At 39.3% G+C, this 15,092-nt stretch overlaps 1 protein-coding gene across 12 annotated transcripts in view; it reads right to left on the reverse strand.

Moving 5' to 3' along the window:
* The window catches only part of LOC133619663 (protein unc-13 homolog B-like), a 172,137-nt gene that overhangs the window by 79,471 nt on the left and 77,574 nt on the right, over positions 1–15,092 (reverse strand). For 2 of the 12 annotated variants that reach the window (XM_061980845.2, XM_061980844.2), the window contains one exon: positions 1,640–11,999. The exons of 9 other annotated variants lie outside the window; for them this stretch is intronic. In XM_061980845.2, coding sequence (XP_061836829.2) covers positions 2,306–11,999 — 9,694 coding nt within the window. In that variant the 3' untranslated portion in view covers positions 1,640–2,305. Of the gene's footprint in view, positions 1–1,639; positions 12,000–15,092 lie in introns of those variants that run through there. One more of the 12 variants, XM_061980846.2, reaches the window with a different exon arrangement.

The raw sequence follows: 15,092 nt of genomic DNA on the forward strand, positions 1-15,092 counted from the left end.
GTAGATTGTGGCATGGAGAAAAATATTGAAATGCGACAAATTCAAATCTGTTAGCATGTGCATAATTTACTGCAAATGCATCTACTTTTTAAAGTGCAGTAATAGGCTATATTTTAATTATATGAATAATCTTCTTAGACTGTAACTTCTAACAATAAAAGGTATATTTTTGAGCACAGTTACCTGTGCATATTCCATTGTTCTTATTTGACTCCACCCCCAACTTCTGTTATTGGCATTTATACTTCATGAGGTGGCCCAAATAATAATTCATTGTTACAGTTATGACATGTTTTGCACCAAAATATCTTCAACATTCTTAACAATACAGTACATCTTTTTAGACACTACTGTCAATCAATTAGACAATATTAAATGGCTATGAACAAAGGTATTTCTGAAAAGATTTCATAGTAAAACTGTCATAATTATCAATTTTAGTAACATTCAAATAAAGACAATGAAATATGCAAAGGTGCTACTAATTAATTTGTTGAACACGTAACATGAATTTCATTCTCAAAACCAGAATCCCATGCTCAAACACATATGTTAAGAAAAATGCATTCATTCAGGTGAACTATAGAAGCTCTACCTGTATTTGAAATGTTGAAAAGTTCACTGATTATCAATTTAGAGCTCGATTGACACTTTAGGTCAATCTGATCAGCATTTTTTAAAGGGGAACATTATCACCAGACCTATGTAAGCGTCAATATATACCTTGATGTTGCAGAAAAAAGACCATATATTTTTTTAACCGATTTCCGAACTCTAAATGGGTGAATTTTGGCGAATTAAACGCCTTTCTATTATTCGCCCTCGGAGCGATGACGTCACAACGTGACGTCACATCGGGAAGCAATCCGCTATTTTCTCAAACACATTACAAAAACGGAGTCAAATCAGCTCTGTTATTTTCCGTTTTTTCGACTGTTTTCCGTACCTTGGAGACATCATGCCTCGTCGGTGTGTTGTCGGAGGGTGTAACAACACGAACAGGGACGGATTCAAGTTGCACCAGTGGCCCAAAGATGCGAAAGTGGCAAGAAATTGGACGTTTGTTCCGCACACTTTACCGACGAAAGCTATGCTACGACAGAGATGGCAAGAATGTGTGGATATCCTGCGACACTCAAAGCAGATGCATTTCCAACGATAAAGTCAAAGAAATCTGCCGCCAGACCCCCAGGAAAAGAGAGCGGATGAGGGTATGTCTACAGAATATATTAATTGATGAAAACTGGGCTGTCTGCACTCTCAAAGTGCATGTTGTTGCCAAATGTATTTCATATGCTGTAAACCTAGTTCATAGTTGTTAGTTTCCTTTAATGCCAAAACAAACACATACCAATCGTTGGTCAGAAGGCGATCGCCGAATTCGTCCTCGCTTTCTCCCGTGTCGCCGGCTGTCGTGTCGTTTTCGCTTGCATACGGTTCAAACCGATATGGCTCAATAGCTTCAGTTTCTTCTTCAATTTCGTTTTCGCTACCTGCCTCCACACTACAACCATCCGTTTCAATACATGCGTAATCTGTTGAATCGCTTAAGCTAATGTCGCTATAAACTTGCTGTTCTATCCGCCATGTTTGTTTGTATCGGCATCACTATGTGACGTCACAGGAAAATGGACGGGTGTATATAACGATGGTTAAAATCAGGCACTTTGAAGCTTTTTTTAGGGATATTGCGTGATGGGTAAAATTTTGAAAAAAACTTCGAAAAATAAAATAAGCCACTGGGAACTGATTTTTAATGGTTTTAACCCTTCTGAAATTGTGATAATGTTCCCCTTTAAGCATTATATGCTTTTAATTAAAAACATGTTTGCTTTGGGCAGAACTTCTGCCTCACAACAAGGACATTCTAAGTTGTAATCATGGTTTGGACATCTCTGTGTGAAGTTTGCATGTCCTTCCTGTCCTTGCGTGGGTTTACTCTGGGTACTCGGGTATTTTCCCCACAGTCCAAAAAAACAGCATGTTAATTTAACTGGAAACACTAGATTGCTAATTTGCTAAGTTAACTCAGACACATAACATCTACATGTATTGTGGTGTAATAACAAAATAAAAGGTACTGAGCATGTGCATACTGATTATGAATACTAAAAAAAGTAACGTGTTTGTGTACATAGAATCCTGTTTTGAAAAAAGGTATGAATGGGAGCTACAATTGAATTTAAATTAAACTAGAGTTAGTTTAATTTAAATTCGGAGAGGGTTTAGGAAATTTGGAGAAGGTTACAACTAAAAGTCATGTTTTTTTAAATGTAACTGCATCATAAATGGTAAAAGATGCCATTTATAATGCTTTTACTAGCCTTTTTGTATTCAACAGATTCCTCTTGGACTGGTTGTCCAGCGGCACTCCTTTGGTAGTACCTGCAGAAGGGTTTGTTTCTACAAGTGTTTCGGAATCTTTAATGGTCAAGGATGTCGAGGAATCTACTTCAGGGGTGGAAATGCTTATCTGGAGATTGGCTACAACATTTGTGGAACCTACCAATTCAGCTTTAGGAGCATCAGATGTGGAAAGCTTTTGTACTTCATGTGTGTCAACACTTGTTGGCTTGTTTTTTGGTTGAGACGTTTTGACCTGGGCAACATCTTGCTTTGCTGGCTCTGTTTGCCAAGGAAATCCTATCTTTGTCCCAAATAATGAAGCCTTTGTTTTTTCCTCTTTAAACAGTCCTCCAGACAGTGTTTTTAATCCTGAAAAAAGAGAACCGGCTGTTTCTGTTTGTGGAACTGATGAAACACCAGGCGGCATTGCTGGTGAAAATAAAGATCCAAGAGCTTTTCCAGTATCACTTTGTGTTGATATGAAACCAAACAAAGTATTAGCTTGAGATGGCTCTTTTGGTAACTGATCAACTGGATGGGCTGTATTTGAATCAGATTGGACATTCAGTTGAAATGACTTGTCATCACTTCTAGACCCTTCTTCAATGACAATGGGTTTTTCAAGAATCACTTCTTGCTCAACAGTTGACATTTCTTTTTTGGTGCCGTCTATTTGATCCATGAGGTCAGATTTACTTGTAGTAGTATCTGCAAAGGCAGCCTCGGATGATACTGCATTATCACTTGTCACGCTCTGAGTGTGATTTGCATGACTGGACACCAACAGTTCACTTGAATCTTTCTGGGCAACAGATGGCATCGCACTTTCATGCGTCACCTGAGGATGTGTAGTACTAGTTTCTGGCTTTGGCTCACATGGCATTTGTTCACATGGCTTAGGTGGCTGCCCCATTCCCCTATATATAGCTCCCCCAATACCACCGAGTACAGATGTTCCAGTCTGTGAAACTGAAGTTTGAGCAGTTACTCCTCCAAAAAATCCTCCAAGTAGAGAACTTCCAGGCTGTGCTGCTGTGGCAGATCCCCCAAACAGCCCACCCAGTAACGGCCCACCAGTCTTGGGAACGTCTGGTTTCACGGTGGTTCGGCCTCCAAACATCCCACCCAAAATTGACCCTCCAGCATCAGATGCAGTACAATGAACGTCAGACTGGGGATTAGAACTCTTGTTTAAATTTCCTAATAGCCCACCCAAATTGGGAGATGTTGTCTGTGTGATAGAACCTCCAAAAATACTGCCGAGTATTGAGGGGCCTGGTTGGCTAGTCGCAGCTTGGGGCTCCGATCCTCCCATTCCCAAAAGTGAACTTCGCTGTTGAGGTTGACGACCTTCATTCACAGATGGTGTTGGCTTAAAAAGGGAGGACATAAAGCCTGTAACTGTATCTGTTGATGCCTCTTGTGCCTTACGCTGTGCCTCAACCACAGGTGTGGGTAGAGTTTCCTCTTTATTTTGTGGCGGTATTTTATCCTGACTAGACATATCTTCCACAAGCTTTGGCCTTGCTAAATTACATGTTTCAGATTCAGCATCATTATCTGCTCGAACTAGTTTGTCAGTCTTATCACTATGATCATCTTTGTCACCATGTGTTTTAAGTAAGCTTTCTTCAGGACACTGTGTTCCACTATCAGGTTGATGTAATATTTCTAGCGGTTCTTTACTCGGAGGTGCAGTTGCAGAAGATTCTTGACCAATAGAATCTTCAACTGTGATACTGTCATTGGGTGGTTCATGCGTGGTAGTTACACTTGAAGTTGTTTCAGGAAGAGAGGGGATTTTCTTCGCTTCATTCAAATTTGAAGAAGCCGTTTGAGTGGATATTGCAGGTGAAACAGATTCTTTGAAATCAGCAGGGACTGAGGCTTTGGGCAAAATGTTATCTGTCTGTGCAGGAGCTGATTTTCCTAAAATACCGCCCAATATAGTGTTATTTTTTTGAGCTCCAGAAGTTTGTGTTGTAGCTCCACTAAATAGTCCACCCAAAGTGCCACTTGCCTGTGGTGCTGAGGAAGCTGCAGGTGCACCAAAAATGCCACCCAAAATAGACCCTCCTGTATGAGATCCTCCTGCTTGAGCAGATCCACCAAATAACCCTCCAAGTAAGGGTGCCCTTGCTTGAGTTGGTGTTGGAGAAACAGAGCCTCTGCGAGTTTGTGGAGTAGACTGGGGACTTGGAGATCCAAATAAACTACCTAGTAATGACCCTCCAGGCTGAGCGGTAGCTGATTGTGGTGAAGAACCTCCAAACATGGCCCCTAATAAAGAACTTCCAGATTGAGAACTGGGCTGAGGGGAAGAGGTTCCAAATACAGAGAATATACTATTAGCTTGCGTGTCCTTGAACCCAGATGATCCACATGTATTTTCTGCTGGCGATGGTCCTTTCTGGCTTACACTTGGCTCAGTACTTGGCCCAGAAAATAATGAAAGCAAACCTTTTGCTGGACTGTCGGAAATAAATTCTGTTTTTGAAGCTGCCTGGCCGGGTTCACTGACTATAGACGATAGATCGGTGGCTGGTGGTTCTTTAAGGAAAGCAGGATCTACAGGTGCACTAATAGTGTTTGTATTCATAGGTACAGATGTACATTCAGAATTTGGTTCTATTGAGGAAATATCAGTGCATTTACCTACAGAACCCACATCAGTGGCAATATCCGGAGTCGTATTAGTAATTTTGCTCGCCTGGATTTCTCCTAAATTAGTATTGCTGCTGCTGTGTTCATTTATACAGTCTGGTACCAAGCTGCTAGAAACTGATTGATTTTGGGAAGACTTTGGTGGCTCTTTCATCACGACATTAATGGTGGGTGACAATTTTAAAGTTGAGTTTGAAGGGGCTCCAACATCTGGTACATTGGATGGCATAGTCTTAATTAGTGCTTTAGGTGAGGCAGCTGTATTCCCCCTAGATCCTGGTGTTTGAGCAACACCGGGGCTGCTAAACATTGAAAACAATGATTTTCTTGGACTTTCATCAGGGGTAGAAAACCCACCAAAAATCCCTCCCAGGACAGAGGTGGGTTGCTGCGCTTGTGATTGAGAGTGGTGTTTTGATTGTGCCTGAGCCCCTCCTTGTTGCTGAGCTTGCGGCTGTACTTCCTTTTGTTGTGGAGAAGAAGTTCTTGGTGGCTGAGTTTGTGGGGAAATAGGATCACTAAACATTGATAACAGACCCTTTACTGGATTTTCGTTTGAACTGGATGATCCTGAAAGTATTCCTCCAAGAAGAGATCCTGATTGGGACTGAGGCTGTTGAGTGGTTGTACTACCAAACATTGAGAAAAACCCTCTTTGCTGGTCTTTTGGAAAATCATTTTTTTGTTGTGGTACCTCAACTTTCGCCTTGGTTTCAGGAGTGGGGGCTGTAGAATGTGATCCTCCAAACATTGATAATACATTTTTACCTGGCAAAGGCTGATGTGGCATAGCATTTGGGGGATTCCCTTGAGGGTGCCCAGTATTTGGTGCAGATTGTGAAAGACTTGTCCCACTTAAAACTGATAATATACTTTTACCGAGTGACTCTTCTTGTGGAGCTGTAGCTGAAGTGGTTGTTTGAATTGTAGGTCCAGACGGAGGAGCTGCTGTTGATCCTGTCAGAATGTCTCCAAGTGAAAACCCAAAAAGGCCACTAGAGGTTTTATTTTTATTTTCTTGTTTTAACTGTTCGGCATGTGATGCCGTTTTTGACTTTGTTACATCAGTAGACGGGGAAAAAGGGGAAGATAATACTTCAGATTTTGGGGTGGGAAGGCCCTGTTCTGGCTCAAGTGTACCACTCTGGTTCATTGTTTGTTGTCTCTGTATACCCTTAGGTCTAACTGTTGAGGACCTGAGTGTGTCCTGTTTGTGTGGCGTAGATGGCTCTATATTAAATAAACTGCTAAATGATCCGAATATATTTGATACTCCTATAGCCTCTTTATCTTTGGAAGCACTTTCTGGTATGGAAACACTATTTCCATTTGTGTTTTGCTGATTGAGAGTTGTCTGTGAACATGTCTTTGACTCTGGCTTTGGTTCTTTAATTCCAACTGTAGATTCCAGAAAGTTAATTAACCCAGGCTGTGACTGCTCAGAGGTTTTCTTGACTGTTATATCCACTGACTTACCAACTGCAAATTTTTGAGGGGGTCCATCTCTAATTAGAGATGTTTTTGATCCCAATGGTACTGTGACATCATGCTCTGTTGTGGTCTGTCGTGACAATGTAGGTTTCTGTGAAATGGTATACGATTGTGTTGAGGGATGGGTCACTTGAGCTGCAGTTGGTAATGTAGGCAAACTTCTTCCCTGTGTGTCGGTTGGTCTTTGGTGTTGATTTATACCATTTTCTGTTGAATTTACAGAGGTATTTTCTTCTTTGATAATCTTTGCCTTTACACTTTGTAAACTCGATGAAAACACGTTTCTAGACTTAGTATCAACAGCATTATTGGGTTCTCTTTGAGTACAGCCTGATACTTTAGTTTTGATGGATTCCACTGTTGTACTTCTTCCAACAAAAGATGAAATCAGGGAAGAAATCGTTTTGACCTGACGATTAGGTTGTTCTTCTCCTGGAGTCACTCTCTTTCTCCAGTCCTCCTCTGATACATCATCCACATGTTTTACAGTAACTCCAGTGGATGAACGACGTTGCTGTCTAGGCTGGTAACAGTTGTAAAGTACCTTCTGATTTGACCTCTCAGTATCAGTAGAATTCAAGGAAACCGCAACCTTTTGAGCAAGTAATTTCCTATTTTCTTGGCTGTTCCACTGAGGACCGAGATGGTCTTTATTACGAGAAGAAAGGTCAATTACATACTTGCATGGATCTTCGGGGACATAGCTGGGTTGTCTTGGATCCATACGAACTTTATTTAATGTGTAAGATGTGAAATCTACACCTCGTTGCCCTGGTGATATGAAAGAATTTTCAAACATTTGAGTGAACTGCTCAAGGTTTAGGTTCATGATTTGATTTCCTTTTCTGTAGGCAGCAGACAAATTTAATGGAGCATTAAGGAGTTGGGAGTCATTGAGTTCTTGACCAGGCAGCCATAAAAGCTCATCCTCATTAAACAGTGGAATTTTAAAGCCACACACCACAACCATTTCGCTGAATAGCAGAGCATTGGGAAATCCATCAAATGTCTCTGCATTTCCTACGGAATTATCCTCAGGGGCACATACATAGACATATTCACCTGCTGAGTCTGTGAGCAAAGCATAAATGTACTCATGATCAGTGTAAACAAAGTAGCCACAGTCACCATCTTCTGCTGGCCACCACATGCCTTGCTCCAACAATGCAAGCCACTGCTGATACCATTCTGTGTCTTCGAGGTACATAGAGTCTTCCATGTCATAATTGCCATCTGAGGGACAATTGTAACAGTTTAAGTTATTGAAATTACACTGCCTTTGATGAATCAGACCATTATCTATTCCATGCTGCCAGTTTGCTGAATAAGACAAGCTTGGTGCGGTCTCCTCGTAATAGCCTTCATGATATGTAATTCCATTCAAGCTATAACTGCTGCTGTCCTTACATGAATTCCATTTCCCCTGTGTTGCCACGCTTGGTTTAGTTGTCAAGTTTAAAATTCCTTGTTCACTGGAGGAAAATTGTAGGTTTCCTACATCTTCATGGCTATTCCAAAATGTTTTTCTGGGGTAAGAATCACCATTCACATTTCCATCTAATATATATGGCTTGACTTGCTCATTCTGACAAATAGCACCTTGCCTTGTCGTGGAGGAAGTAAGTGAATGGTTTATCATTGGAGAACTGTAGCCAGGAGAAAAGGCTTTTCTTTCATAACTTTGCACATACTCCAAATCCTGTCCTTGAAATTGAGAATTCAGGGATTCATTCTGAAACTGCTGCCATATGGTACTTCCACGGATCCACTGGTTTTCATCATAGGAGGGACTTGATTGATAAGGAGAAACCTGACAAATATAAGGGTTTTGGCTTGAGGATCCATTCAACGATGGCATGCTTCCACAAATATATGGGTCATTTATTGTTTCGGAGAAATTTGTATGACTTTGAAAGCCTGAATCAATATTTCCTGTACTGTAAGCCATTGGGCGCATTGGTAGAAAAGAGCTAGAGCAATATAACTGAGGCAAATTACCAGCACTAAATGAGTAATTTTCATTATTGTGAAAAGATCTGGCAAACGTAGACGATGTTCTTAAGTCTAGACTCTCAGAATCAATTGAAACAGCTGTACTTTTGAAATCATGCCTGCTTGGTCTTGGATTTAAATAACTTTGTCCATCGATTTGCCTGACATTAGTTAGAGCACATTTTGTCAACCTAGGCGAGTTAAATTCCTCAGTACTTTGGCATTGTGTTTCCGACTGTCTGTAGGCAACAGGTTGCATAGGGACATTTTTATTTGCGAATCCAGATAAAAAACCTTGGGGAGCAGGCGGCTGAGTCCTCTTCTCTTTCTCCGTGTGGTTTTGTGAACACTTCTGTATATTATTCAAATGTGGGTGTGTCTGTAATGTTGTCTTATTTGAGACCCTTGGAGACAATTGTTCTGTTGATGTCTGACAGGATGTGTTTTGGTTTTCAGATTTTGTCAACATTTTAAACAAACCAGAGAGCAGCCCAGATGGATTTGATGTCTCTTTCTCTTTTGGATCAAACTGTGTATTTTGCACTTTAATCTGTTGCTGTGTCTCATAGATTATTTCGGATTGTTGAGGAGCAATTGGTTTAGCAGAACTACTTGCTTGAGTATTTTCTTTTGCATTCATTTGTGGTTGATTTTGTTCAGCGCGCTCAATTCTTTCTAAAGCTTGTTCATGGCTTGATATGCTTGGGACAATGGTTGATGAGGGCTGTTGTGTGTTTATACTGTCTGATGAAGCAAATTTAAAAAGACCAGAAAGAAGACCGCCTTGATTGGATGGTGGTTGCTTGACAGGAACAGTTTCTTGTCGAGAAAATCCTACTTTGTTTGTTGTCTGTTGGTCAAACTGCTGTCTTGTTTGATTTTTTATGTCTGGTCCTTGTACGTCATGACAAGTCAAAACTGGTTGGTGTTGCTGGACACTGCTTTGCTGCTGACCGTGCTGAACTTGGCCGCTTAAACTATTCTCTGCTGGAGAAAATGAAAGCAATCCAAATAATCCCTTGCTTTGCCGAGGTTGACTTTCCTCAGTTTCATTAGAAATCTTGTGCTGGTTAGGATGCTTGCCAGAAATGTGCCCCTGATATAGATCCTCAGAAGGTTGTGCTAGATTTTCTGTTGATGTCTTCAGTATATTAGAGAGAAGGCTTCCTCTCTGTGAAGCTGTCAATTTTGGTTGGGGCGAAACGCCAAAGGGAGTTTCTGGGGATGTATTTTTTTTCGTTGGTTGATTAATAGGTTGACTCTGCTGTGGCATATTGTCAGACAGCTCAACACTTGAACCAAATTTAAGAAATCCGGATAGTATCCCTACTTGGTTGGACTCGGTTTTGCCCACAGCAGATTTGTCAGTGGAGCTCCCTTTAAAAAGACCTGACAAAAACCCTTGGGATTCTGTTTGATTTGGAGCTTGTTGTTGCACTAGATTAGGGGCTGCAGTTGGTTTTTGATTTGATGCATGTTGTGAATGTGACCTGGACACCTCTTTGGTATTCTGAGATTGAGGATTACTGATAACGTTTTGATCTGAGTCAGAGGGAACAGAAGTAGTGCTGAATATACTGGAGAACCATCCCTTTTCTGTGGCTTTCTGTGGTGTGGAAGCGTTTTGCTTATAGGCACTGGAGGTTGTTGACCCAGGTTGTGATTGCTGTGGATTTTTTGTGTTTCCAGGGTAATGAATGTCTTCCATGGATGCAAACTTCAAAAATCCAGAAAACATTCCTCCTTCTGCTCTTGGCTGTTGTTGAGTTGAGACATTTTCAGAGGATTGTGAAGGCGGTTTAGACTTAGTATGTGATAGCGGATCATTTAACTGTTTCTGAAGCCTTGGATCTTCAGTCGATCTAAATACTGGATATACTGCCACAGGTGGTGCTCCCGTAGATGGCATATATGAAGGAGGTGCGATCAGAGATCCAAACGACTTCTTTAAAGGACTAAATAAATGAGTGCTTTCAGATTCAGTTGCACCAGTAGGCTTTGTAGATTGAATCCTAGACACACTAGCTTCTGGTTTACCTTGATGAAAAGCACTGTGATCTAATTGACTTGGATTTTTTTCTTCATTGCATTCATCTGCGTTCATCATATTTCCTGAGGAAAACAGCTTCAAAGGATTTAATTTCCCCAAAACAGAGTTTGCTTGAGCCTGAGGTTTGGTTCCAATTTCAATTGTCTGTACTTTTGTAGTAGAAGAATTTGTTGCACAAACTTTTGGTTCATTTGGTCTTATTATGTTGGCCTTGCAGGATGGTTGTGAAGGCAACGGGAACACATTTTCAGGGCAGGTTTCCACAGGAGACACAACAGCTACAGGAGCAGAGCTATTTGATTTAGGAATAAAAGCCAAAAGTTTTGTTATTCCAGACTGCGGTGGTTGTGCAGATGAGGATTTTGTATCTGTGACGGACTGTTTGGGGCTTCCTCCAACTCTGTCAGTAAAATTACTGAATAAGGAGCTCATGGCATTTTTCACTCCCGAAATTCCAGCAGGAGGGTGTGATTGACTTTCTTCTTTCGGATCCCTTGAATTAAAATGGTCATCTCCAGGAGAATCTGTTTTGTTGCTTCCTTGAGATGATAGCCTTGATTTGCTTGATTTAGGAAGAGAGCCATATTTGCTTATTTCCTCCTCTTTTTCAGCAAGGTATTCTGAAACCGTTTCAACTAAGCACTGTAGCTCATCCATCGGGTCTACATATTCATCACTTGGTTCTTCAACAGGTGAAAGCATGGCTTCTGGTACCCATCCCCCAGCTTTAGGCCGTCGGCACTTTTCCTGAAATCCCTGAAAATTGTCCATGCGGCTGTCATAGGAGAAAGAACTTTGATCACGGATACGTCTAGGAATTTCTTGAGATGTGTCTTCTGCTGCAAAAGCCATGTCATCAATATCCTCATCAAAAGAATAGTGACGGTCCCCCGAATACGCAACATCAAAATCATACTGTAATTGCATCATTGCCTCTTGCTCCTTTTTGTAAGCCACGTAATTTTCTAGGGTGGTGTCAAGTTCATTTTTGGCCCACATTCTTGTCTTGTAGAGAAGACTTTTTCTGTATGGCCTGGAACCTGATGCTATTTGCTCTTCCTCTTCCTCCATCTCCGCTACTTGCAGCATTAACATCTCACCCCTTTTCTCACGGAGCAGTTCAAGGTCCGAGGGAAAAGTCTCTTCTCTTATTTTCTGTGTCTCTTTTCTTAGTATCCCACCTGGGTCCCTGAATCTTTGCTTTCTCCGGGGATCAATTGTATCATAGCCCTCAGGATAGATTGTGGGGACATAGCCACGTTGTTGAGTGTTTTTATGGTCTGATATATGTGATTGTTCAGGGTAAGACTTCGCCCTTTGATTGATATTTTCTGTATCATCTAAAAAGTCACTCAGCTGAGGCTTTCCTCGCCTTGCATATTTGCTCTCCCAATCTTCACAACCCATGCCGGAGTCCACGGGTATAATTCTGACTCTTCCTTTATCATTTAGTGATCTTAGTGATTATATTTTACGGATGAATGGATGAGGGAGAATGGGAAGAGAGACAAAAACAGAAAAGAGCAAAACAAGAAACAAAGCAAGCATACATAACATGTTTATCAGCTTGAAACATGGAAAGTTAAGACATTGCATGCAAAAGTGAAGACAGTATTGTGCTCCTCAAGTGTGCATATATAATATTATAAACAATATGCTTTGTCTGCAACCTTTTTGGTAGATATTAATTACATTGCATTCACTGATTTTGCAAGTTATTTTTATAATTATTTAACTGCATTTTAAAGTCTTAATTTGCAACGCTAATCCCCCCAAAAAGGCCAAACAATAGTACACATTATACCAGGGGTCCCCGAACTTTTTGACTCGGAGGCCGCATTGGGTGAAAAAAATTTGGCCGGGGGCCGGGCTGTATATTTATATATATATATATATATATATATATATATATATATATATATGGACGGATATATACATATACATATTTAAGAGTTATTTCTTTCTATAGTCATATTTGAAATAACTAGTATTTTCCATTTGTACTCTTTCTATTTTTTCTCCATCTCGTGTCCGATGGTACACTGTGAGTTACCTTGAGCTTGGGAATGTGGGAGTGGAAGTACTCCTTTTTTTTTTAACTCATCCTGTCTCATGCTAAGTAGAATAATGGACTTGTGTATTCCCTCTGAAGGGTGGAAGCTATTGGCATATTGAAGAAGAGAGCGCTTCCGTAATTGTTTTAGATCAACTTGGCGACGCGATTGAATGTGTTGTTTTTAGGTTGGTGTATCCAAAGCTTTGGAAATAAATTGCAAAATACCAATTCTGTTGGGGTCTTCACTTATACTCAGCATATCGTCATTACAAAGAACTTGGGATTGACCAGTAACTTAAATTCCCATGGAGGAACATCTGGTCCTAACGCAACAATATATATATATATACACGCATATATATATATATATATATATATATACATATATATACATATATATATATATATATACAAATATATATATATATATATGTATATATATATATATATATATATATATATATATATATATATATATATATATATATATATATATATATATATATATATATATATATATATATACACACATATACTGTATATATACATATATATATATATATATATATATATATATATATGCGATAGGCTCCAGCGCCCCCCGCGACCCCGAAGGAAATAAGCGGTAGAAAATGGATGGATGGATGGATATATATATATATATATATATATATATATATATATATATATATGTCACGTTATCGATGGAAAAATGAATTTTTAGACAATATGATTTGCCTGAGCAGCTAGGAGACACCGAGAGTAACAAGCGGTAGAAAATGGATATGAAAGGACAGATTAAAAAAATAATAATAATTAAAAACATTTACCAAAATAAAAACTTTTTTTTTGTTGTTTTTTTTACTTGGGACTTACCGCGGGCCGGATTTTGCACGCTGGTGGGCCAGATTCGGCCCGCGGGCCGTTGTTTGGGGACCCCTGCTTTATACAGTAGTATGTGCTCCCACATAGTACTAGAGAGTCAGAAGTGGTGATATACTTAATATTTTTTCAGTTGAAGATTTATTTCAAATAAATCTCTTTTAAAGTAGGGTAGGGTACAGAATTTGATATTTTTATAGGCACTGACTGAATTCTGTAAGTATGTACCAAGCACCAATTCACGTGAACACAAACGGTTTCAAAATCAGCCAGTGTTCTGGATGTAATGGGTAAACAAGAACTCAAGCAGCACTCAGAGTGGACTTAGTCATATTGCCTCTAGTTAGTGTTACAATTTCCCATGCAAACAAAGCAAGTATGCCTGATAGACAACACCCAAACAAACAGTAAGGCTCCACATTTGAAAAAGGAACTTTGTCAATGCTAATTTACATTGTATTTCTCCATAGACATGCTACTGATTAGCATTAGCGATTTTACATGGCTATTTCTACAACTGAGATGCATGTTACAATCAAACAGATGCTGTGTAATAAGTACACTGCAAAAACTGAAATCTAAGTAAGATGAAATATCTCAAATAAGGGTGATATTTGCTTATTTTCTGTCTGATAAGATAATTCTTCTCACTAAGCAGATTTTATGTTAGAGTGTTTTACTTGTTTTAAGGGTTTTGGTCCTAAATGATCTCAGTAATATATTATAGCTTGTAGCTGAGATTTTATGACCTATATTGAGTAGAAAACGCTTGAAACTAGAATATCAACTGTTGCAAAGCTGTGTCATCAACACTCACAAGTATAAAACTACTTTTTTTAAAGCAATAATTTCTTACTTCAAGCATGAAAAAAAAAATCATGATGCCGAGCGCATATCATTATGTCAAGATAATGGCACTTAATTTAAGAATATTTTTCAACATATTGAGCAAAAAGGTCTCTTTTTTTTTTCTACCAAGAAAAGTGCACTTGTTATTAGTGAGAATATACTTATTTTAAGGTATTTTTTGGGTTCATTGAGGTTAGCTAATTTTACTTGTTTTGGAAAGTCTTGACAAGCTGAATTTTCTTGTTCTATAGGCAGATAATTTTGCTTAGTTCAAGTAAAATACCCCTAATTTTTGTATTTTTTTTTCTTGTTTTTGAACACTGACTTTTTGCAGTGTAAATACTTACAGTATAAACACTTTGTTGGGCACAACAAAAGCCTAGTTTCAGTTTAATGGCAAAGGCTACTAAATGTCTAGGTAACAAACCGTAGTAAAGACTACATCTTGGAACTGCAACTGTATGTAAAGTCTACTTTATAATAGTTGCAAATGAGACTCTGTGTTGGAAGAGCTGGACAGCACAGTTTTCACTGTGAAATTAAAATAATGAAATTTGATAATTAAACAAATTAACATTTATTAACACATGAACACACACTGAAGTGCCAAAAATTGTTACCAGTGTGATTCCCAAGTACGGGGAATTGTTACCGTATCGATTCAGATGTGAAAGGTACCCATCACTAATATAAAGAGATAGGAAACTACATACAATTCCATACTTCAAACTACAAACTACTTGGCTGTAAGTGATGGATGAA

The sequence above is a fragment of the Nerophis lumbriciformis genome, linkage group LG20 (genome assembly GCF_033978685.3).
Source record: "Nerophis lumbriciformis linkage group LG20, RoL_Nlum_v2.1, whole genome shotgun sequence".
In the NCBI taxonomy this organism is placed as follows: Eukaryota; Metazoa; Chordata; class Actinopteri; order Syngnathiformes; family Syngnathidae; genus Nerophis; species Nerophis lumbriciformis.